Raw genomic sequence first — 26,919 nt, forward strand, 5'->3', positions numbered from 1 at the left:
CATCCAAACTTTTCACAGTAGCTGGACAAAGATCCAATATGGATAGAGAGGGAGAATGTCCACTCAAATAGGTCTGTGTTTTATGAACAGAATCGGAACCATCTTACAGATCAGATCACATTCACACATCTCCAGAGGTTTTATTGCATGCGCGCCACAGACATTGTCACCATAAAACCAGGAAAGGGGAGTCATTCTAATACGTTCGGTTGTAATAGAATTAACAACGACAACAACAACAAAAATAAATACATGTGACGAGATATTAAAATTACCAGGATAAAAAAAAGACACATTTCTGTTGAACCAGCCTTCGTTACAGTAAGGGAGGGCTCGGGGTTTGAACATATGAAACTGAAAACAAGCACTTTTTATAGGTTACAGATAACTTCTAAATACAGGGTTCAGCCTTTGTTATAGTTGGGGAGAGCTTGGGTTTTGAACATATGAAATCAAGCAATTTTTTACAGGTTACAGATACATTAACTTCTAAATATGAGGTTCACCGGTATACACCGAGTTATCCATCTCTCGTTTCATGATGGGCATGGACACGTAGTCTACATCATGGAGAGGGTTTTACGCACGTCCAAAACGGGACCTGCACGGCTAAAATAATGTAGGCCTGCCTACAATACCAAGATACAAATGGAATGTCAGCTCACTGTTTTACTCCTCTCAAACTTGATATTTTAATAAAGCTTTGGTGATTAAGATGTATTTCCACACGGTCTCAGGAGCCAAACCCTTTATCCACAGTCTTGACTACTTTGCGATTGCATCGGGCAGACACAAAAACTGCCTTAATTGAGAGGAGGGGAGGCTATGCTTGGACAGTGATCGGAACGGCTGGATAGGCTGCATTTCCGCTGTCAAAATTCATGCCATAACCAACTGCGTTACAGCTCAAACCAGCTTTTGGTTGGTCTTAAATATCCCGAACCAGCGCTGTCTGAAATTAGCACTTTGGATCAGGTTTTTAAGGACACGCCTCAAATATTTCCACCCCGACCATCTGAGCGCAAACGAGCAAACGATATAAGACAGGTAACCTGGTTGTTAGGGCTGGTAAATGCCTGTGTGCCAGTTTTAACATGAAGAAATTGCAAACTTAACACCAGCCGAAAAAAATTGCCCTATATCTGACATGGTACAGGTGTCTTATTTTTTTATACTTTTGTTTTATATTACATTTGTTTAAGACTACCAGTCTGTGTGACCCTGATTTAGCCCACTGCAGTAAAAGGTTAACACACCTGCCCCTGGAGTGGATTAGCAATACAACACCTATCACAATGTAGTATTAGACTTGGTGTGCGTCCCAAATGGCACCCTATAGGATGGGACACGGCCTTATAGTGCAGCAGTCTATATATGGTCTCGGACACTTAACTCTCTCCCACACAAGGGTCCGAGGCCCATAAAACAAGCGAGGGCGTTTTGTTGACTGCAGTGAGTACACTCTTAGACAAAAAAGGTGCTATCTACAGTAGAACCTAAAAGGGTTCTACTGTCCCCATAGGAGAACCATTTGAAGAACCCATTTTGGTTCCAGGTAGAACCCCTTTGAGTTCCATTTAGAACCCTTTCCCCAGAGGGTTCTACATGGCCCGAAAATAGTTCTACCTGGAACCAAAAAGGGTTCCCCTATGGGGACAGCCAAATGACCCTTTTAGAACCCTTTTTTCTAAGAGTGTCCATATAAATCGTCTCAGAGTAGGAGTGCTGATCTAGGATCAAGTCCCCCCGTCCGTGTAATTTAATTCATAATGATCTAATAGGCAAAACTGATCCTAGATCAGCCCGTAGTTCTCCCCACTGTCCCCTGGTGGAGGCCTCTGTAGCACACTGCGGGGTGAAGTTTCCCCTAGGTTCAGATCTAGGATCAGCTTCCCCCATTCCTAACCTTATCCATTAGTGGGGGAAATTTAGAACTGACCCCAGAACACCATATAGGGGCAACTTCACCCTAAATGTAGCACATACAGCACTGACCTGAGCTGCTGGATGAGGTCCTCTCCCTCCTTGATGACGTTGAGCGTAGCCTCCAGGGTGGCCGTCTGCTGCTGCTGGAACTGCTTGATGAGCTCCTGGACTGACTCCACTGAGTCTGAACACACCTCCTCCACCAGCTCCTTCTGCAGGTCCTCCATCCACGTCCACAGCTGGAGAGAGAGAGGGAGGGCGGGAGGAAGGGAGGGTGAGAGGGAGAAAGTGAGAGAGAGAGCGAGAGAGACGTTACAACAGAAAACAACATAACTCACACATTGAGGGTCAGACTGTAATGGATACAATGGGTGAAACTTTAAGCAGCAATAGCAGCAACAGTAATGCATTGACTTAGTAAAATAGACAATACCTTTTCGGTTTTGCTTCATATGTATAATACATACGCAGGACGAGTACTCAGCATATACTGTATCTCACTTTAGACTAATTGTTTGACAGCGGGGAAGAAAGAAATCCATTTTCATTTCCATCTCCACAATTAGAGAACTGCTCTCAAAAGGCACCGAAAACAGACGCCCATTTCTCAAACTACACCGCTTTCTTTAATTTTTCACCGAAAAAAAGATTAACCGGCACTTTAATATTTCAATGAGGGAACAGGAGCTTGAATATACAATTACACACAACACCTGAAGCATAATCCGAGTAAATTGGCAGGAGACGTTTGGTTGTGTTGAGGGGGAAATGAATCGCAAAGTTCAGCACCTGCTTTATCATCATTTCAGTATCAGCACACGCTAGCTTGGCAAGACTGTGTCCCAACTGGCACCCTATTGCCTATTCCTTATATAAAGTGAACTACTTTTTACCAGGGCCCATATAGGGAATAGGTCGTCATTTGGGACGCAGACTTCCTCACCGTTCGTAGTTAGTTCAAGCTGAGATGCACCGTTGAGGTTTTTCCTATTTACATAAAAATGAACTTGCTGGACATAGATTTGGCCTGCTAGGCCTGCTGGTCCTCAAAGCATATTCATAGGACATTACGGTAAAAGTAACGCTGCTCTGCCCTTCTCACTCTCCCAGGGTGCAGTGTGTGTGCGCGCGGGCGAGCCTGTGAAATGAGTTACTCTCATAACAGTTGATCTAGTATGAAGAGTTTCATTATTTTAGCCATGACAATAACGGCCCTTTACCCCGAATGCACCAAGCCATTAAACGATGCATGGATTTACTGCTTGCTAAGTGTTCCTCCACAGACAATAACTGGAAGATGGAAATGAGTCAAGATGGTGAGCACTACAACGAGAGCACTACAAGTGGATGCCCAAGTGTGGTTCGCAACACTGCAATGAGGTCGACAAAACAAGCGTAGCCTAATCATTGAACCAGATAAGTACAACGAAAAGATCTAGCATGACACATGAACACTAACAGACACGTTGTATTCCAGGAACCTCATTCTTAAAGAATGGCGCGCAAAAAAACCCACACCTCGTTATACTAACGTCATCATCTCCCTCCAGTGAGATACTGTCTCCATCCCAAATGGCACCCTATTCCCTTCATAGTGCACTAATTCTGACCGGGGCCCTATCCACATTCCTATAGGGCTCTGGTCAAAGGTAGCACGCTATATAGGGAATAGGGTGCCATTTGGGATACATCCGCTGTCATCATTTCCACTCGAACCTGTACACTTCACTCATGATTGTGACTACACACACACACAGGGGGAATTCTCTGTGTTTTTTGAAGGGTTAAAAAATAAATGAATAAAGCAGAGAGTGGCGTTGCCATCTTGGTGGTTCCCATGGTAACTGCTCCCCATGACTGATCTGAGCTCGCTCAGAATTAAACATGCTTCTCTGTGTGACTCCTGCTTTAGCTAAAGGATCCTGGCTGTTGCTGCGCTGCACTGGGCATGACCAGCACAACACAGCTACCACACATTTACAGATTTCACAATGAACCTGAATTAGGATTAGACATAGGATTAGGGTGAAATAGGCTATGCATACTATTTGTAATCCCAGGTTTGTAATACTGTAATAGAATATACTGTACAAACACACACGTCACACTTACACACAGATTTCACCATGAACCTGAATTAAGACATGGGATTAGGGAGAAATAGGTTGTGCACTATAGCTGTAATCCTGGGTTTGTAATCCTATATTAAATTACTATGGCGCCTACATTTACACTATATTTGACCGAAATTACTAAATTATGAATTAGTAAATTACTATAGTTCATACATTTACACTCTATTTGATCAAAACTAAAACGCCTGCATTGGAATGAATTTGGGGGGCGCTTAATGTAAACGCTCCAGTCAGAAGACACTTCGAGCATTCTCTGAGAGCATATCAATATTCTATGTTTCATGTGGAGTCCATAGTTAAGTATCCTCCTAATTCATTTAGCTTGCATCCTAAATAGCACATATTCACACGGATAGAGAGTGCCAACATCAAGCAGCCTAAACGAACACATGAATGAGCCGTTTGGACCCCTATGGGCTCTGGTCAAAAGTAGGGTGCCATTTGGGAAAAGCCTTGTCCCAACCATATCTTATAATATTGCCCTGAGTGAACATGTGGCACACAGACAGAGGCTTTCCAACAGTCCCTCTGTGTGTGTTTGCTAAATCATGGCTCTGATTGCTTCCCTCGTCTGTTTGAGGGCGCAGTCTGACCGAGCACTCATGGGAGAGTCCCAAATGGCACCCTATCCCTAGGAAGTGCACTTCTTTTGGCCAGAGCCCGTGGTATGGAAACTGGTCAAAAGTAGTGCACTATAAAGGGAAATAGGGTACCATTTGGGACGCGGACCATGTCTCCATGTAGACCACTGTCCAGAATGTAAATGAGTCTCTTTCAGCTCACACAGCACAGCAGCCTCAAACCTTATTTCTTTTAGCTAATTGCTGCTTTCTGTGAGAAAGTATATTGAATGTCAATCGATATAAAGATAGAACCATAAGCGCGAGCAGAAGGCGGAGGCAGCCGAGGAGAAAGCAGATGAGGGAAATGAAAAAGATTCATACATTACGGTGGAGTGATTGCCTCCTTCGTAAATCAAACATGCTCGGCGGCGCGCATCATTTTCTTCTACGTGAGCTGAGAAAATACAAACAACAAAACTTCCCCTTGGCAGTGAACACCACATCAAGCGAGTAACCCTAAGTTGAAAGTTGTCAGTAATTGTCCGTTGAGCCGGTGTTGATAGGGATTTGGTGGCATTAGTGATGCATCTGATGCAGTGCGTGCGCCCTCAGTAAACTGGCTATTTCGTGTCATTAGGCTTTTAAAAAGCAATGCCATCTCCGTAGACTACTACTACTGACCAGCCTTATGACGTGAGCGTTCCAAATGACATCCTATTCGCTATGTAGTGTACTACATTTGACCAGGGTACATAGTCACCCATTGGGCTCAGGTCAAAAGTAGTGCACTTCATAGGAAAAAGGGGGATGGAATGCTATTGGGATGCTATCGGTCTCTAAATTAATAATGGATGTGGCCTTGGCTTTCAGGGTAACAATCAGACCCTAGGAGTCTTATCTCAGGCCAATCTTAGCACAGGTTTGTTTGCGTCTTCAGGCCAAGCTCTCAGAGCCCCTTAAAAGCACAACATGTAAAGTATTAAAGAAAGACAGAGTTTCGGTTCTATCAGAGTCCAACAACATTTCCTGGTCTGGTCTACGTCTCAAATGGCACCCTATTCCCTACATAGTGCACTACTTTTGATCAGGGCCTATACCCCTATAGGGTCACCCCTAGGCCTGGTCGAAAGTACACTCTTAGAAAAAATGGTGCTATCTAGGACCTAAATGGGTTCTTCGGCTGTCCCCATAGGAGAAGCCTTTGAAGAACCCTTTTTGGTTCCAGGTAGAATCTATTTGTGTTCCACGTAGAACCCTTTCCACAGAGGGTTCTACACGGAACTCAAAAGGGCTCTACCTGGAACCCAAAATGGTTCTACCTGGAACCAAAAAGGGTTCTCCTATGGGGACAGTCGAAGAACCTTTTTGGAACCCTTTTTGTAAGAGTGTAGTGCATTACATAGGTGATAGGGTGCCATGTAAGATGCAGCCCGTCCTCCATAAGCAATCCACCATACTGCATCATGTAGACAGGAGCAAGCCAGTCAGAAGGTAAGCTGCTCCTATACTCAGTACACAGTGAATAACATAAATCGGCTTTGGAAAAGACTGCAGAGTGGGCTGTTGGAAATAGTACAAGCTGGAGACTTAAAAATGGCAGCAAACAGTTTAAAATCAGCCGTATATACTGTATACGCCCCATAAAATGTGCGATTTTCAAATCATTGCCATATTCCTTTTCTCAGTCTGAGATTCCGCTAAGATACTTCACACAATCACTCTCCCTAGTCACTCTCTGCTCTGCGCTGTGTGGAACAGCTGTGACTCCTAAAACCACACTCCCACTGCTTCTCATAGATCACTGGGACTAGCTCACGAATGATGTGTGTGTATGTGTGTGTGTGTAGCTCATGAATGATGGCTCCATTAGGAGAGCTGAACCAAACAAATGTCCTCCACGCTGCTCTAGAGTTCCACAGGTGAATCGTGGTACTCCGCAGCGCACGATAATGACTCTGGCTTGTAGGTTGGTCAGGAAAATCAGAAGACCTCAACAAGCAGTGGTCACCCAGCCCAGCTTACACAGGCCTTTTACATCTTCCTCCTGTCCCAGTGCTCAATGATGTGCCGCATTAAGGGGATAGAAAATTGTACCGTATTACTTTATAGAGCACTACTTTTGACCAGGGCCCATAGGGTTTATAGTGCACTCATTTTGACCAGGGCCAGTAGGGTTCGGGTCAAAAGTAGTACACTACACGCTGAAGAGCTGCTAGGGGAAGAGGGGAGAAGAGCAAGCTGTCTAGGGTCATCTACCACATCCACCCCTTGTTCAGTGAGAGAGAGAGTGAGAGAGAGAGTGAGAGTGAGAGACAGAGACAGAGAGAGAGACAGAGAGAGAAAGAGACAGAGAGAGAGACATAGAGAGAGAGGGAGAGAGAGGGAGAGAGAGAGACAACATGATTTTGATAAACTCCCATATCTACTGGGTGAAATACCACAGTGTGCCATCACAGCTCCAAGATTTGTGACCAGTTGCCACAAGAAAAGGGCAACCAGTGAAGAACAAACACCATTGTAAATACAACCCATACTTGTGTTTATTTATGTTCCCTTTTGTACTTTAACCATTTGCACATCGTTACAGCACTGTATATATACATAATATGACATTTGTAATGTCTTTATTCTTTTGGAACTTCTGTGAGTGTAATGTTTACTGTTCATTTCTATTGTTTATTTCCCTTTTGTATATTATCTACTTCACTTGCTTTGGCAATGTTAACATATATTTCCCATGCCAATAAAGCCCCTTGAATGGAATTGAATTGAATTTGTGAACATCACAAAATCAGGTTAAAAGTTTAAAAAATAACAGTTGGACACTATGATTTTAAAGAGTTTAAGATTAGATGGTGGTAGGTCTGTGAAGTAGCCCTCACACAGACAGAATGTCCATCCCTATTAGCAACCTTTTGACCAGGGATGTGGGCTATTGTAGTGCACTATATAGGGAATAGGGTGCCCAGGCTGGTCTCTCACATCTGGCATGGATCAGGCTCCGCTAACTAGAGAGAAGAATCCCTGCATACCTTAGTAATCTGGGTGCGATCCTCTGTGAATGGCTGGTATGAATGCCCTGTCTGTCTGCAGTGATCAGTGACACTCGCAGACGGGCATCTTGAGGCTGCATAAACCAAGCCACCCCAAGTCTCAACCCTGTGCCAAGTTACTACTCTCAAGGACAGGGAGCGTGAACCATCATGCAGGTCAGGGCTGTTACATCTTCAGTGTGGGTGCGGAAGGAAACCGACAGCCAACGCATCCTACCACATCCACTCCCAGACATTTAAAAAAATGGGTCACTGAACCCCAGAACGTTCCAGACATAGAACTTGATCATGCAGGTCAGGGTTCAAAGGTCTTACCTCCTTGGTGTGGGTGTGGAAGGAGACAGACATGTCCAGCAGCAGTTTCCTCTGCTCCACCCGCCGGACAAAGTCTTGGATCCTGACCTCCAGGTGTCGCGCTGCTTTGTAGATCTCCTCCGGGTCACATTCCCCAGTCTGGGCCAGCTGCTCGGCCGCCTCCAGGAGCTTGTCTGCGTTGGTGTAGGTGTTCTGGTACCCAGAGGAGACAAAGGGCAGCTCAATTAGACGACCGCAAACACAAGTAGGTAGAGAACTGGGTCTGCAAGGTGCACTCTACAGGATCTTACCGCTGCAACTCTGGGGTCTCCAAGTTCATTGACAATTGTGTCTGTCTGCACTCTGTCTCCGCATGCTATGACTGACTACTGCATTCCTGTCTCTCTCTCCTTCATCACCACAGACAGACAAGACCTCTCTCTCCGATGGGCGCCTCCACTACTAAATTGCCCCAAAACTGTGCAGAGTGGCAGGGTAAATCCCTGGCTCTCCCTACGTGGTAATCCCACAGCTTGGCAAGTGTTGTCTCTGGATCAACACAACAGTGGGGACTAAGTCCGTAGAGCACCGTCCATCAGGGCAGGATGGATTAATGCCTGGCTAGCATGTAGCGTGTAACAAGTAGCAGCGTGGTGATCTGACTAGGACGGGATATCCCAAAGGCTCGGGAACTGGTCACCTCCCGTAAGGTTGTGGCACATTCACTGGGTGCATATGGCTCTGGTCAAAGGTAGTGCACTAGAAAGGCAGTAGGGTGCCATGTGGGATGCATTCTGGGCCATTTAGGAATAAAGATGCCATATGGGGATACTTTTAGCGATTCAACACGCTAAGGTCGGACCCTTACCTAGTGTCACGCATCCTGGAGAAGATTTAACACTGTGGGCCTCATCATAATCACAGTCATGTAATTCAAATCCTATCTGTCTCCTTACCTACTGTGTCTGTCTGGCACTGAAGTCCAAACAAGGCTCATTTACACTACGTATGGTGGGGGTTCCAATCTTCGATTATCCAAAGTGTGGTGCTCTGGTGATGTGGGCGGGGAAAGCTACTGTTTGGAGTGTCAGCCACGCCCCACAACCAGCATTGTAGGCTGCAGCAAGCTAGGCTGCAGGGCTCGGCCCACACCTGAGGCCACTCGGCCTCATTAGGCTGCAACGCAGTCTGGAGAAATTTAAGGGCCTGCTTTAGTTCAGCACGGGGGCGCTCCTGGCTGGACGCTGGAGACTGAGCTCTATAGACATTTGTTTGAAGCCCTGGTCATTGTGGTCCCCACAGGAAGAAGTGAACGGACTACAAGTGAAGCTGGTAGCAGCCCAGCTAGTTTTGTTTAAAGTTAAGGCTAACTCAAGGTTCAGTTAAAACCTCTACAAGATCGGTGTCCCGACCTCGGGACGGTTGAGCTAACGTAGGCTAATGCGATCAGCATGAGGTTGTAAGTAACAAGAACATTTCCCAGGACATAGACATATCTGATATTGGCAGAAATCTTAAATTCTTGTTAATGTAACTGCACTGTCCAATTTACAGTAGCTATTACAGTGAAATTATACCATGCTATTGTTTGAGGAGAGCGCACAGTTATGAACTTGAAAAGTTATTAATAAACCAATTAGGCACATTTGGGCGGTCTTGATACAACATTTTGAACAGAAATGCAATGGTTCATTGGATCAGTCTAAAACGTTGCACATACACTGCTACCATCTAGTGGCCAAAATCAAAATTGGGCCTGGGCTGGAATAATACATTATGGCCTTTCTCTTGCATTTCAAAGATGAAAAACAAAAACAAAAAACGGTTGGTTTTTTCTTTGTTTTATCTTTTACCAGATCTAATGTGTTATATTCTCCTACATTCATTTCACATTTTCAAATGGTATCAATAATATGCATATCCTTGCTTCAGGTCCAGAGCTACAGGCAGTTAGATTTGGGTATGWCATTTTAGGCGAAAATTGAAAAAAAGGGTCCGATCCTTAAGAGGTTTTAAGGAGAGTGGGAGAATGTTTTGTTTTCCGTTAATGTTTGAGAACCAACTTTGTGAACCTTTTATTTTGAATAAATATGCCAGCCTAGCCTGGTTTAGGCTGTGCCCCAGAAGCGTTGGACTTCTGTCATTGTTCCTCCTTGATACCTTCCTACCAGCCACCTACCAGTCACACCTACCAGTCACACCTACCAGTCACACCTACCGAGTCATTTTTAACCCTTCAAAAATATCTGAATCGATCTTTTTTTCTCAAATAAACTGGACAAGGTTTAATAGCGGCTGCTGACATTTAACATTTGAAATCCATGCTTTGATTGATTGTAAAACGAAGATTAAAAATGGGTTTCTCTGTGTGACTTAGGGCATGCTGTGGAGGTGGATTTATTTGCCTGTACTGTCAGGTTGATGTGAGTATTGTCGATCAGAATACCCCTTCCTCGCTCCTAGGATGCCTATAACAGTTGTGCACACACTGATCCCTTCTCTGTGTCACATTGGCAGTAGCTCTGGCCCAAATCTCATTTATTCATAGTGAATAGAGAGGACCAGCTTATTATAGGGGGTACAATGGAGGGTCAATTCAAAGGACATGGATACAGTAAGCAGGATTACAGTTAGAGAGCTCTTATGTACTTATCTACTGATGTATATAGTAAAGGCTGTATTAAAACCCACACATCTACATTTTCAATAGTACACGCAAAATCCAGAACAGCTATGAATTATATCACGATTAAAAACCTTCTCCATATCAATTCCCTATCACTCAACCACTCCTCCCACACCATTAGACATAGCCTGCGTCCCAAATGGCGCCGTATTCCTAGGGCACTATGTAGGGGGATAGGGTGGCATTTGGGACAAGACCCAGAGTGGGGTGTCGGGTGTATTCCACGCAGCAGCAGTAGGCCCAGCCCAGGCAGCACATAGCTTTCATCGGTTCAGGAAAACTCCTCCCTTGTCCTCTGTATTATCTTATCCCTCCAGAGAGGTGCAGTCAACGCCATTCAGGCTTTCCCTTTGCAGATATGGCTGAGGTGGAGTCGTCTCTCTTCTTCCCTAGTCTTTTTTAACACTCGGCCAGATTCCCTGTGTATCGCTTATATTCAATCTGTTCCACGCGCAGGACTTTTATGGGCTTGATAACCAGACGCCAGAAACAAAAGCTTTGTGCCTCTCTCTCTCTTCCCATTAAGAAGTGCTCAGCACTTCAAATCCCCCATTGCATGTTTTCTAGGCAGAATACATCTGAGGCCAGTCATTAGAGAGCTGCACTGTTTGTGCCATTCGGGCTATTTGGGTGGGGGGGGGGGTTCCATCTACAATGGCAGATTGAATCTCAGCACAACCTCTCTGAATAATTAACTGATGTCATTAGGATTTTTTAACATCCTTTTCTTTTGATGTTTTAATTGCTGGATGAGTTATTATGATGAATATCAATAAAGGCTTTGAGTTCGTGCGTGCATCTGCGTTTGTTTGCGCGTGAAGTTATGTGGGCGTAGGTGATCCCCCCCCCCCCCCCCAATAAAAAAATGTTGGTTTGACTTTGGTTTCAATCTTCTTTGATGAGGTGTCTTGGGGAGATGATGGTGCCATATGTACATATCTTAATGAGCTCAAATTTCAAATATTCCAATATGAAGTGCTTTATTTGATTCTTTAAGCCATTTGATCCATCCTTCAGGAGTAGGGGTGAATTAAACATCCTCATCTCGTACACTTTTCCCCAGAGAGAAGTACATGGTTAGAAAATAGGGTATATAATGTTCAGGCCTTTCAGACTGTCCTAAACTGCACCCTATTCTCTAGTGCACTACTATTGACCAAAGCCCTATGGGACCTGATGAAAAGTAGTGCACTATATAGGGAATAGCATGCCATTTGGGACACACGGGCAGACTTCTGCTTGCCCTGAAGACAGACACGCTGTCCATCTCGAAAGAGCGGTCGCCCAAATCAAGCCAATCCATCATCAGGAGGGGCTAAAACATTGTCGTGAATCCAGGATTACACATCCATTTAGCATCAAAACACAACCCCTTAACGCTGGTGTTATCACTAGTCACGGCTCATGCAGCTACCATTACACTCAGGAGGTTAGCAAAGCGGAAGAAATGTGACTAGAAATTATTTTATTTACTGGACATCCCTACCTTTACATTTCTTATGTTGCTGGGTAGCTGGATGATATCAGATACTCTCTGCGTCCCAAATGGCACCCTATTCCCAACATAGTGCGCTACTTTTGACCAGAGCCCTATGGTCCCTAGTCAACAGTACTGCACTAGGGAATAGGTTGCCAGGTAGACGCAGGCGCTATCTACTGTGTACTACTTGTCACCTATAGTCATATAGCCTATTAAAGCAGAACATCTTACTTTGTGCAGTTTGTCTGTGTGATGAAATTAGAAAGTGTATTTCCACAGTGGACTGGTTCCAGCTTGTTCTTGCTTGGTCTAAGTCTTCTGGCCTCTTTTCTCATATGGACTGCAGCTACAATGGGCTGCAAAAACCAAACCTGCATGCCAAGCCCATAAAAAACATACTAAAGCTAAAATGACTAGGTTTGGATTCCATTTCTGTGAGTCTCTTAAACGCCTGGATGTATTTCTCACTGCACACTCATTTTCTGTCACTTGTCAATCAAAACTAACCACGAAAAATCGTAACATTCCGATATTTTGAGTTTAAAGCTAGAGTCCTTAATTGAAACAATAAAGAAGTGTTCCTCTAAAAGCTAAGGGACGGGGCTGGAAAAATGAAAAGACTCTCAAATTCATAGACAGACCTGCGGATGCAAAGAATGACCATCCATGATATGAAATGTACAGTTTGAACCGTGTTTTTAGGCTATACCTTGATCGTTTACATTTGGGTTGTTTACAAACATTGGTGTAAAACAAAAGTATATTTGGGGTTCTGATTGGACACGGCAGTTGAACTAAGAGCACGAGACATGCATAAGTTCTATTCTTCAACAATCTTTGGGTATACAGTATATGATTCATTTAGAAGTCCAAAAATGGATTTAGCAACAAAGGATTCTAGCTTTTATTGACATCCTCACTGAATAATAGACGAACTTGCTTCAAAACAATACAAATCTGCCATCTGTGAATTGCATTTGAACACTAGAACAGTAGTAATAGGAAGCTGTAAAAGGACAATAGAACCATAAGTCATTTGGTTGTAACAATGTGTCAGTGTTCAGTTTATTGACCATGTCTTCTCTTGGAACCGTGTTCAGTGGTCTGCCCTTTCACTGACACCTCAGCACTTTGACATTAGACAGAATAGCATAACAGCCAACAGAGTTCAAATCTAGTACAATACTGCAGTTCAAATGTAGTATAATGCTGCAGAAAATGCAGCCTTTGTCGATATTGTAGCATGGATGAGGCAATTCAACCTCAAAATGTCATCCACAATGCATGAGGAAGTTGCCCCTGAACTCTGATCTGGGGTCAGTTGAACATTTTCCCCACTAATGGTTAAGGTTAGGTTTGGGGGTGGGGAAGCTGATCCTTGATCAGATACTACATCTCAGCAATGTGGGGAGGAGATTCACATGATTCAGGGCATGACCAATGACACACTATTAGCAAGGTCGCAAACATATGCTCATTGGCACATATAGTTGAACTCTCACCTGTGCCACCTCCTCAAAATCGTCGTGGCGTTTCTGTAGTGCCCTGGCGCGGTGGAGYGACTTGCCCACGCCTGTGTGTTTGCTAAGGAAGGCCTCTCCATGGTTCTCTATCCAGTCCATCACCTGCACAAGTGACACAGAGAAAGACACTCATGTTAACCAGTGTTCTGTTCAGCCCAGGTTACTCCCCCCCCCTGCCTACAAAGGAGTCAGACACATGTGTGGGCTTCAGGGCCAGGAATCTGTCACCACTGTCACCCTATATCAGGACAGCAGTCCATCTTCAAGGAGAAAGAAGAGGAGGTTTTGTGAATTCCGATTTTATCCAAACTTTGGAGGAAAGACGAGGTAGTGAGCCTCGGAAATATTGTCTAGCTTCCTTCTCTCCTTTTGCTAGGCTTTTACTTAGACTGGGAATACATGATTTAATCTCGACAGCATTCAAAGAGAAAGTAGCCAAATGTGCAGTACGAAAGGTAGCCAAAAAGTGCAGTGAACTTTGCATAACTCCACTCTAGAGTCCCATTGCGTGACTATACATTGTTGGCGGAATAGCCAGTACGGCAGAATTGACAGTACTAAATGTTAATGAATAGATGAGAGGTCATAAGATGAGATCATCTGTGTGGTTTTGTAAACAGCGTCTGACTGAAACAGAGCAGCACCCTGTGGCAGTGACTTTCACCATTCCCTGGCAAACATCAGCTCAAACACTATTTTAAATATTTTCAAATACTTTCTCTGTGCTTGCCTGGCGAGATGGAACCAATAGAATACTCCCAAAACTGTAAACCCCGACAATCTGGCACTCTAGGCAGGCTCGTATTCAAATAGTATTTGAACCCTGGTCAGTCTTTTGTTCCCTTCCTAATAACGCTCTCTACGGTCACTTCAAGGAATGGAAAACCAAAGCTTGCCTGTCCTGTCCCACTTCAATTATCTTGTTGTCCTCAAGTGTAGCCTCCCTGTCCTGATCGTGTTTGCTTGCCTGCGTGTGTGGTAATAGTAGGGAGGGGTCATCTGCTTGCATGTTAGTGTGTGTGTGTGTGTGTGTGTGTGTTGTGGTGTGTGTGTGTGTGTGTGTGTGTGTGTTGTGTGTGTGTGTGTGTGTGTGTGTGTGTGTGTGTGTGTGTGTGTGTGTGTGGTGTGTGTGTGTGTGTGTAGGTAGGAGAATTGGGATGGGTCCTTGGCTTGCGTGTGTGTGTACAGGAGTGTTTAATAAACATGTCAGTGGGTGAGCAGACAACTCTTGTCTCGCCCTGACTGATTAGAGTTGCTGCATCCACAGGAACAAGCAGGAGTCTAAAACTACCTGGCTGGCTCGCTCATGCAAACACGGGAAGGGCTGAGAATAGAAGAGATATTTGCTGGGGATGATATTAGATGTCTGAGGATGCCATGCCTCGGACGGGAGTGCCACTTCTGGATTCTATGTCTGCATCCCAAATGACACCCTATTCCCTAGATATAGTGCACTACTTTTGACGAGGGCCCACAGGGCTCTAGTCAAAAGTAGTGCACTATGTAGGAAATAGGGTGCCATTTTGGATGCAGACTATCAGTCTAGTGATGTCTCAGCAGTTACTCGACACCACAATGTTATTCTAGCCATGATGTTGAGGAAGTGGGCTGGAAATATTGGATTCAGTTTAATATGGGTCCAGCTCCAAAATGAGGGCTCTGATAAAAGTAGTGCGCTACAGTATATATGGAATAGGGTGTCATTTAGCACACAGCCTGTGTTTGTGATGCTGCAGTAACCTCCAGATTACTGACATCTCAGAGATGTTTCCTGGAAAAGTACAGTACATGATACGTCAGAATTCGGGCGCATTAAAACAAAGATGGCCTGGAAAAAACCATCAAAGAAAACAGAGGAAGCATGAAAAACAGCAAGCAAAACGGGAGGCCCATGGGAAAGAGGAGCACTTGTGTGAACATCGTGGTGCTTAATGTAATCTCGGTCTAAATCTGTTAAATATTACGGGCATTTACATATGATCCAAGCCCCTGAGGAGGCATTTGAAAAATGTACGGAGGAGGATGCCAAAAGTGCTTTTATTTTCACAGCTTTATTATTTTGACAGTGTATAAGTGAAAGCAGTCCTGGTCACACTATTTGGATAGCCCGGATAGTTCATCTGCTAATAAGCAACTGCTTGCTAAGGTTAAGGTCAGGTTTAGAATAAGGGATAGTGTTAAGGCACACCGGGCACCAGGGTAAAGTGACTAAAAGGGCAGTTGAAATAGGCAAGGGGGGCAAATATTTTGGGGTGGGGTTTTGCATTGGAATTATATTGAATTCTGCTTATATCACACTAACCCACAATGAGCCTAACGTTCGAACGCCGAGAATCTGAGACCATTGAGTGCTTTTGAAGTGACAGGTTGGCGCCAAATCTGTAGCCCAAATCCTCTGTGCTTCTATCAGCGTAAAATAGGGTCCTTCTAGCAGTCGTAAGGACAAAGATTCAGCATGAGGCAGGCAGGTAGCGGTGCAAATTAGTGCTGGATTTATCTACACAGTGCTGGCGTTTCAAAGAGGACGGTGATATTTACAAATCTATATACGTATTTACAAAAGGTCTGACTTCAAAATGTCAGCATTCAAAAGAAAAAGCCTCTCATCAGGCAAAACCGGTCATAACCAATAAAGCACAGGTGGGGTCATTCAGGCTCAGATACAGCCTCCCCTTGAGTTACCCAACAGTAAACTAACTAGAACATCCCCAAACAGGCACTTAAATTAATTTGACCACACTTCTTCTTGGCACGCAGGCCAGGTATTTCTATGCACGCTAAAGCGCGCAACATTAAACATAGTGGAGAAACCGGACAAATACTCTCCAAACAACTACAACAGAAGAAATGTACAGTAAACTGGTGAATGCAATTCAATAAACCAAAAGTTATTTACTGCAAGTGTTGTGCAGTTCGTGAGCTGTCCAAACAACGTTTCCACTTGGAGAATGGTAAATATAAACGCAACATGTAAAGTGTTGGTCCCATGTGTCATGAGCTGAAATAAAAGATCCCAGAAATGTTCCACATGCACAAAAAGCTTATTACGCTCAAATTTTGTGCACAAATTTGTTTACATCCATGTTAATGAGCATTTCTCCTTTGCCAAGATAATCCATCCATCTGACAGGTGTGGCATATCAAGAAGCTGATTAAACAGCATGATCTTTACACAGGTGCACCTTGTGCGGGGGACAATAAAAGGCAGTTTTGTCATACAACACAATGCCACAGTCTCAAGTCTTGAGGGAGCATGCAATTGGCGTGCTGACTGCAGGAATGACCACTGCTGATGAAACTGGTTGTTTGCACAACAGTATAATTTCTGCACAAACTGTCAGAAACTGTCTCAGGGAAGCTCATCTACTTGCTTGTCGTCCTCACCAGGGCCTTGACCTGACTGCAGTTCAGCGTCGTAACCGACTTCAGTGGGCAAATTATCACCTTCAATGGCCACTGGCATGCTGGAAAAGTGTGCTCTTCACGGATGAATCCCGGTTTCAACTGTGCCGGGCAGATGGCAGACAGCGTGTATGGCGCCGTGCCCCATGGTGGCGGTGGGGTTATGGTATGGACAGGCATAAGCCATGGATCACAAACACAATTGCATTTTATTGATGGCAATTTGATTGCGCAGAGATACCGTGGCGAGATCCTGAGGCCCATTGTGCTATTCATCTGCCGCCATCGCCCCATGTTTCAGCATGATAACGCACGGCCCCATGTTGCAAGGATCTGTACACAATTCCTGTAGGCTGAAAATCTCCCAGTTCTTCCTTGGCCTGCATACTCACCAGACATGTCACCCATTGAGCATGTTGGGATGCTCTGGATCGACGTGTACGGCAACGTGTTCCAGTTCCCGTCAATATCCAGCAACTTCACACAGCCATTGAAGAGGAGTGGGACAACATTCCACAGGCCACAATCAACAACCTGATCAACTCTATACAAAGGAGAGGCAAATGGTGGTCACACCAGATACTGACTAGTTTTCTGATCCACGCCCCTACCTGCCCATACAGTAGAGCAGACACTCCTGCAGAGCACACCCCATAGGAACAGCAGATGAACAGGATGGAAACAGCTCAGGCTCCAACACGGAGTCCTCACCAGTCCCAAACTGGTTCACTTGACTCCACCCTTATAAATCAAATTATTACAGGCGGAGGCGTATCACATTCACTTAGCCTACCAGAGAGATGAGCACCCCCCCCCATTTTTATGGAAAACCATAGGAGTCATACTGCACATATCCGCTGAGTGGCTTTCCAAAGCCTCCCTACACACACCGCAATGCGCTTTGTCCATTGTGCTGACGCAGCGCAGAAGGGATACAGATTTTTTTGGGCACCAATCTGTCGCTCAATCATTTGAACTTTTTTGCTAATTTTAGTCAGAAGTTTACATACACTTAGGTTGGGGTCAATAAAACTCTTCTTTCAACCACTCCACAAATTTCTTGTTAACAAACTATAGTCTTGGCAAGCCAGCCAGGACATCTACTTTGTGCATGACACAAGTAATTTTTCCAACAAGTGTTTACACACAGATTATTTCACTTATAATTCACTGTATCACAAATCCAGTGGGTCAGAAGTTTACATACACTAAGTTGATTGTGCCTATTTCTGGAAAATTCCAGAAAATTATGTCATGGCTTTAGAAGCTTCTGATAGGCTAATTGACATCATTTGAGTCAATTGGATGTGTACCTGTGGATGTATTTCAAGGCCTACCTTCAAACTCAGTGCCTCTTTGCTTGACATCATGGGAAAATCAAAAGAAATCTGCCAAGACCTCAGAAAAAAATGTGTAGACCTCCACAAGTCTGGTTCATCCTTGGGAGCAATTTCCAAACAACTGAAGGTACCATGTTCATCTGTACAAACAATAGTACGCAAGTATAAACACCATGGGACCACAAAGCCATCATACCGCTCAGGAAGAAGATGCGTTCTGTCTCCTAGAGATTAACGTACTTTGTTGCAAAAAGTGCAAATCAATCCCAGAACAACAGCGAACCATAGTAAAACGTTCTCAGAACCTCACACAAGTCTTGCAGTTCCCAGAACAGGCAATATGTTAACTTCCATATTCAGAACGTTTATAAAACGTTCTGTTTTAACGGTCAGGAAACTTATCGCTTCGTTCCCAGAACCAATGGGAAACCAAACATTTACTTTTCCACAACTTCTAAGGAACCAAATGTGCTAGCTGGATATAGAGCACAGGTCAAAAGTAGTGTACTATATAAAGGTAATAGGTTGCTATTTAGGATGCAAGGGCTTCCAAACTGCAAGGGGCTTGTCAGGAGGAAGCAGTGTTGGAGGATGTGTGGAGGAAGTTCAGCGCTATCCAAGGTCATCTACTATATATCCGTAGCCAGATTTAAGAGGAGTTGGAGAAACCTGGGGCTGTCTCTATACTCTCCTACCTCCACATTTGGGTTAATCTAATGACATTCCTCTCATTTATCTTAAGGTAAAGCATACAATGCAATGGATAACGACTGCAAGGGATAGCACTAAAATAAAATAAACTGTTACCTTAGGCAACAGCAGAATTGTGCTTCATGTATGAAGCATATTTTTTTGTGGATTTGTGAATGTCAGCAATTCTCCAACCCACTGTGCTATTTATTCACATGGTATTTTACTGCTTCCAAGGGCCCATAGATGATCTGGTCAAAAGTAGTGCACTATATAGGCAATAGGGTGCGTTTTGGACACACTACGTTTTTTATTTTCTATGGCCATCATACAGCCAGAAACCGAGGACTGTGGTAACATTTTATTTGGATAGTCCATCTATGGACTATCTACAGACTATTAGTAACATTTCAACTAACTATCTACTAACCCTAACCCTAAACCTAAAATTAACCCTAGCCCTAACCTTAACCCGTACCCGGCTCCACGAGGGGGATAAAGGGGGCGTAGCCTCCTCAGTTTTGTGTTATGTTCCTAAGGTTGAAGTCGGAAGTTTACATACACCTTAGCCAAATACATTTAAACCCATTTTTTTCACAATTCCTTACATTTAATCCTAGTAAACATTCCCTGTCTTAGGTCAGTTAGGATCACCACTTTATTTTAAGAATGTGAAATGTCAGAATAATAGTAGAGAGAAGGATTTATTTCAGCTTGTATTTCTTTCATCACATTCCCAGTGGGTCAGAAGTTTACATACACTCAATTAGTATTTGGTAGCATTGCCTTTAAATTGTTTAACTTGGGCCAGACGTTTCGGGTTGCCTTTCACAAGCTTCCCACAATAAGTTGGGGGAATTTTGACCCATTCCTGACAGAGCTGGTGTAACTGGGTCAGGTTTGTAGGCCTCCTTGCTCGCACACACTTTTTCAGTTCTGCCCACACATTTTCTATAGAATTGAGGTCAGGGCTTTGTGATGGCCACTCCAATACCTTGACTTTGTTGTCCTTAAGCCATTTTGCCACAACTTTGGAAGTATGCTTGGGGTCATTGTTCATTTGGAAGACCCAATTGCGACCAAGCTTCCACTTCCTGACTGATGTCTTGAGATGTTGCTTCAATATATCAACATCATTTTTCATCCTCATGATGTCATCTATTTTGTGAAGTGCACCAGTCCCTTCTGCAGCAAAGCACCCCCACAACATGATGCTGCCACCCCCGTGCTTCACAGTTGGGATGTTGTTCTTTGGCTTGCAAGCCTCCCCCTTTTTCCTCCAAACATAATGATGGTCATTATGGTCAAACAGTTATATTTTTGTTTCATCAGACCAGAATACATTTCTCCAAAAAGTACAATCTTTGTCCCCATGTGCAGTTGCAAACCGTAGTCTGGCATTTTTATGGCGGTTTTGGAGCAGTGGCTTCTTCCTTGCTGAGCAGCCTTTCAGGTTATGTCGATACGGGACTCGTTTTACTGTGGATATAGATACTATTGTACCTGTTTCCTCCAGCATCTTCACAAGTTCCTTTGCTGTTGTTCTGGGATTGATTTGCACTTTTCGCACCAAAGTACGTTCATCTCTAGGAGACAGAACGCGTCTCCTTCCTGAGCGGTATGACGGCTGTGTGGTCACATGGTGTTTATACTTGCGTACTATTGTTTGTTCAGATAAACGTGGTACCTTCAGGCATTTGGAAATTCCTCCCAAGGATGAACCAGACTTGTGGAGGTCTACAAATGTTTTTCTGAGGTCTTGGCAGATTTCTTTTGATTTTCCCATGATGTCAAGCAAAGAGGCACTGAGTTTGAAGGTAGGCCTTGAAATACATCCACAGGTACACCTCCAGTTGACTCAAATGATGTCAATTAGCCTATCAGAAGCTTCTAAAGCCATGCCATAATTTTCTGGAATTTTCCAAGCTGTTTAAAGGCACAGTCAACTTAGTGTATGTAAACTTCTGACCCACTGAATTTTGATACAGTGAATTATAAGTGAAATAATCTGTCTGTAAACAATTGTTGGAAAAATGACTTGTGTCAGGCACAAAGTAGACGTTCTAACCGACTTGCCAAAACTATAGTTTGTTAACATGAAATGTGTGGAGTGGTTGAAAAACGAGTTTTAATGACTCCAACCTAACTGTATGTAAACTTCCGACTTCAACTGTATTTCGCTGACTTTTCCATGTACCATCAAGACCGGTTGGCAGCCTTGGGTAAGATGAGGTTGGGAGGGGTGTGTCTCTTTGTTAACAACAGCTGGTGCGTGATCTCTAATGTTAAGGAAGTCTCACATTTCTGCTCGCCTGAGTTAGAATACCTCATGATAATCTGCAGACCTTAATATTTATCAAGAGAGTTTTCATCTATATTTTTAGGAGCTGAAAAATATTAACACATCTATCACCGGCTTCATTAATAAATGCATCAATGACGTCACCCCCACAGTGACCAGATTTACATATCCCAACCAGAAGCCATGAATTACAGGCAACATCAGCTCTGAGCTAAAGGCTAGAGCTACCGCTTTCAAGGAGCAGGATATTAACCCAGACGCTTAAAAGAAATCCTGCTACGACCTCCGACGAACTAAGATCGAATCCTACAATGCCGGATGGACCCTCAGATCTTCAAAAAGTTCTACAGCTGCACCATTGAGAGCATCATGACTGGCTGCATCACCGCTGGGTATGGAAACTGCTTGGAATCTGACCGCAAGGCGCTACAGAGGGTAGTACGTACTGCCCAGTACATCAATGGGGCCGAGCTCCTTGCCATCCAGGACCTCTACACCAGGCGGTGGCAGAGGAAGGCCCTAAAGATTGTCAAAGCCACCCAAGTCATTGACTGTTCTCTCTGCTACCACATGGCAAGCAGTACCGATGCACCAAGTCTGGAACCAACAGTATCCTGAACAGATTCTACCCCCAAGCCATAAGACTACCAAATAGCTGGCCAGATTATCTGCATTGACCCTTTCTGAACTAACTCTTTTGACTCATCACATACGCTGCTGCTACTGTCTTGTTGCCTAATAACTTTACCCCTACCTATACAGCATGTACATCGTTACTCATTGTATATTTATTTATTGTGTAATTATATTTTTCTATTATTTTTCTATTTTTCTCTCTGCATAGTTGGGAAGGGCCCGTGGGCAAGCATTTCACTGTTAGTCTCCACCTGTTGTTTAGGAAGCATATAACAAATAACATTTTATTTTATGTTGAAGTACTGAAATTCCCAAAGAAGAACGTTGTTTCTTAACGTCCTCTGAACTGTTTGAGAACATTCCCAATGTCAAACCAGTTGGAAAACGTTCCTAGAACATGACCAAAATTTAAATGAAATGTAACCATGTTCGAACTTTAGAAAAGTTTTTTTGTGAAAGTTCCTGAAATGTGCTGAACATTTTCCAAAGTCAAGCAACTTTCCTGCACCATTCCCAAGAAAGTTGTGGGAAGGTTGTATGCAAAATAACCATAGGACAACCACTCTCTCACCAAGCTCTAAGAAACATATGAGTCTCAGAACATGATGTGCTTGCTGGGTAGGCTCTGGCCAAAGCGGTGCACTACATAGGGAATAGGTGCCATTTGGGACGTATCCAATGAGTCAGGGGCTTGAAATGCAGCCCATCAACACTGTCTGCTGCCTGGCTGTGTGGCGCGGTGCAGTGCAGTGCGGTGCAGCGGTCACTCATGTGCATTGCTGATAACCCCAGTCCTGATCTGCCATGGTGGAGGCTTCAATCGCTCACCAAGCCCGGCCCAGTCAGTAAGCCCAGAACAAAGGATTACGTTTGCTTATCTACAAAATAGACCAGCCACTCAACATCACAGGAAAAAAGAAGAGAGAAAGAGAGAGAGAGAGAGAAAGAAAGAAAGACTGGGGGAGGGGGGGGGCGGAGAGACAAAGCGTCATCTTGCTAAACCGTAGACAGGCTAATCCAAATAGGAGAAAAATAACCCTTGCCAACTTGTATGGGAAAGATATCTCTGGAGCACAGTAACAGAGATTATGGGAGTCTGCAGGCTCTGATAGAGTCGGTCAACTGAATCAGAGGCAGAAGCATCGCAGAAAGGTGGGGAGTCAAGGGATCATCTCAGCTCATTTTCATTGAGTCTCATTGAGTCATTCACAATCATTGATGCAGTAGTTATTCTTTCCCTTAAATAAAACAGGAGTGGATACTCCTACTAGGTGCTACAGAGACTAATGCTCAAGGACTTCATCTACACATCAGGCTACGCATCAGGCTGAGATGGGAAAGAAAGAAAAAGAGCGAGCGAGAGCAAGAGAGCGAGAGAAAGAGACATGCATACTATAGCTGTTGATAGCATTCTGTGCTGTTAGACAAATAATGATGTTCATTAAACCAGCCAAAATGAATATCAATGAACTACACTGGTGTGGTTCCCTTAAGTAAACGTATATAAACTTGCGGCTCTGTGTGTATACAGTGTGTAAATTAACTAACAGAATGCATGCTACAGTCTCCATGTATGCATCCCTATGGGCGCTGGTCAACAGTAGTGCACTAAATAGAGAATAGGGTTCCGTTTGGGAAGCACACACAGTGGAGGACGGTTGTCCCTGAGGTATAGTATAAGCAGGCCTTGTCTGTTCCTAACAATATGTAATTAGTGAGCTGTAAACAAAGTCACCCCCTATCACTGAGCTCCACTCTGACTGTGGGCAGAGGGCCAGGGGCCAGACACACACAGTGGACTCACTGGACTATACACTACAGTGTTTCTCTTTCAGCCAGTCCAGCGTGGCTTTCACTGTGATGTATTCTATCTAGCACAATGCTGTATTACACAGGCTGTGTCCCACATGGCACCCCTATTCCCTATGTAGTGCCTGTCCCATAGGGCTCTGGTCAAAAGTAGTGCACTACAGTACATATCTGTTGATAAACCTCTAGTGGTGWGGGGGCTGTGCTTTGGCAAAGTGGGGGTTATATCCTGCCTGGTTGGCCCTGTCCGGGGGTATTGTCAGACGGGGCCACAGTGTCCCCCGACCCACCCCTGTCTCAGCCTCCAGTATCTATGCTGCAATGGTCAATTCGGGTCAGTCTGTTATATCTGGTGTAATTCTCCTGTCTTATCTGGTGTCCTGTGTGAATTTAAGTATGCTCCCTCAAATTCTCACTCTCCCTCTCTCCCTCCCCTCCCGGAGGACCTCAGCCCTAGGATCATGCCTCAGGACTACCTGGCCTGATGACTCCTGGCTGTCCCCAATCCACCTGGTTGTGCTGCTGCTCCAGTTTAAACTGTTCTGCCTGTGGCTATGGAACCCTGACCTGTTCACTGGATGTGCTACCTGCTGTTTTCGACTCTCTTTCTCTATCGCACCTGCTGTCTCAGCCTCTGAATGCTTGGCTATGAAAAGCCAACTGACACTTACTCCTGAGGTACTGAACTGTTGCACCCTCTACAACCACTGTGATTATTATTTGACCCTGCTGGTCATCTATGAACGTTTGAACATCTTGAAGAACAATCTGGCCTTAATGGCCATGTACTCGTATAATCTCCAGCCGGTACAGCCAGGAGAGGACTGGCCACCCCTCAGAGCCTGGTTCCTCTCTAGGTTTCTTCCTAAGTTCCTGCCTTTCTAGGGAGTTTTTCCTAGCCTCCGTTCTTCTACTTCTGCTTTGCTTGCTGTTTGGGGTTTTAGGCTGGGTTTCTGTATAGCACTTTGTGACATCTGCTGATGTAAAAAGGGCTTTGTAAATACATTTGATTTAAATTTGATTGATAGGGAATAGGGTGCATGGTGTCTGGAAATCCACAACCTCCCCCTCCCAAGATAGCAATTGTTGGGAGTTCCATTGTAAAGGATGCCGTGGTTGATGGCGCAGACTGCTTCCCTGGTGGCAGAGTGCGTGACATCACTTGGGAGCTTTCGGTCATTCTAGACCAAAACCCGGCGCTGCACACTGCGGCAATGGGCTGAGTTGAGACGAGACTTTGAATACCTGAGAGACAGAATATTGGCTAGGGGCAAGCTGATTTTAATTTCTGGCTCTATCCCAACACACGGTTGTGGAATTGATTGCTTCTCCCGGCTACTTGCACTGGACTCTTGAATGAAATCAGGACTATTTCTGAAAAAGCGTTTGATTTTATTGACAATTTCGATATGCTTTGGGAGCAACCGCAGTTTCTAAAAAGGGACGGCCTGCACACGAACAGGAGAGCAACTTAGATGCTGAGTGCTAACATTGAAAAGGTACTAAAAAAGTGATGGGTTATCTTATCAGTCCTTGCCCGAAATAGGTAACCCTCATTTGAGTCCTGTATTAATCCACATCCTCTTCGAGGCATAGACCAAATGGCACAGTTCTAAACAATCTTATCTATACCGTTTCAAGCCAACCCCATGGCTATTTCATATGGAGGGTTACCTACTGATCACAGCATGTTTGTGTTAAAGACTCCGTCTGATCTGAAATCCTGTAGTTTTGGCCTTGGACTGTTTCATGTAAATGCCAGAACTTTGATTTTGAAAATGGATCATATTGTAATTATTTCTTCTCAAACTAACGTGGCCATTTTGATTATTACTGAGACTTGGTTAAAAAAAAGTCTGTGCCAGACTTTTATGTGTCTTGGATATAATGGATATAATGTTTATAGATCTGACAGAGCTGGCAGAGGTGGGGGTGTCGCCATATTCATAAACAACAATTTGAATGTTGCTGTGTGTATTACCACATCTGTCCTAAACCAACTCGCATCAACCTTTAAACACCCTTAAAAACCTACTCTCTTAGATGTTATTCTAACAAATACCCCTCCAAAGTTTACAGCCAATGGGATATTTGCTAATGAGTTCAGTGACTGTTGTCCAATCGCCTCATAACAGATGTTAAATGATCTAAATCTCGCTCATGTATTATTACAGAGACATTATAGGCATTTTAATGAGCATTTCTTTTTCAACTGGGGCTGAGTGACTGGTGGGTTGCGTCAACTATCACTGACTCGGATCACGCACTTCATTGTTTTATTTCCCTGTATAGCTCTGTTGCAGATAAACATGCGTTGTACAAAAGGCTAAGGATAAAAGGCAAATCTAATCCATGGTTCACGCATGAATTGACTGAGAAATTACAGGAAAGAAATGTAGCTTGGGCTAAGGCTAAGGCTAGACTGACTGATTCTACGTCTGATTGGCAGTCCTTCAGACATTTGAGAAATACATGTCTATCTCTGGTTAGAAAAGCAAAATCAACATATTTAGTGAATTATATATATCGGAGAACGGTGGTAATCCAGCTAATTTCTGGAAATTGGTCAAATCTTTTCAACAAAACTCCAACCCCCTCGTTGCCCCAGCAGGCTTTTACAACCTCTCGTCCCGTACTAGACAAAATGAAAATTTGTAGTGCTTTTAATAATCATTTTGCTTCAGCTGGCCACCTGTATGAAAGGATAGTCTCTTAAATCTCATCTCATTCCACTAGAGGGAGTCCTTTCGTCACCTCAGAATGATGCTCTAACAGACTCACATACTTTATTCTCATTTCAACCATTTGAGGTCTACGATGTATTAAGTGCCTTGCTAAATGGCATGGGCTGCCACTCCGTCCCACTCAAAAACCCATACTTATTTACTTGACAATTCCTACGGGTGTCATCCCTGTGATTTGGAAAGCGGCACATGTCCTCTCCCTACATAAAGGCGGAGATCCTTCTGACTTCGATAATTACCGGCCAATCTCCAAGTAATCTTGCCTAGCCAAGGCACTAGAATCCCTGACCAACTCCCAGCTAAGAACTATTTGAACTGTTCACTCTATTCTAAATA

The 26,919-nt window shown here is 44.1% G+C and overlaps 1 protein-coding gene across 1 annotated transcript in view; it reads right to left on the reverse strand.

The window, feature by feature from the left end:
- LOC111974119 (kalirin) overlaps window positions 1–26,919 on the reverse strand; it is a 280,207-nt gene that overhangs the window by 102,780 nt on the left and 150,508 nt on the right. Inside the window, exons 10-12 of the mRNA XM_070446990.1 lie at window positions 13,640–13,762; window positions 7,993–8,184; window positions 1,996–2,165 (exon numbers count right to left, since the gene is read on the reverse strand). Coding sequence (XP_070303091.1) covers window positions 1,996–2,165; window positions 7,993–8,184; window positions 13,640–13,762 — 485 coding nt within the window. The remainder of the gene's footprint in view (window positions 1–1,995; window positions 2,166–7,992; window positions 8,185–13,639; window positions 13,763–26,919) is intronic.

This window comes from Salvelinus sp. IW2-2015, linkage group LG2, assembly GCF_002910315.2.
Source record: "Salvelinus sp. IW2-2015 linkage group LG2, ASM291031v2, whole genome shotgun sequence".
In the NCBI taxonomy this organism is placed as follows: domain Eukaryota; kingdom Metazoa; phylum Chordata; class Actinopteri; order Salmoniformes; family Salmonidae; genus Salvelinus; species Salvelinus sp. IW2-2015.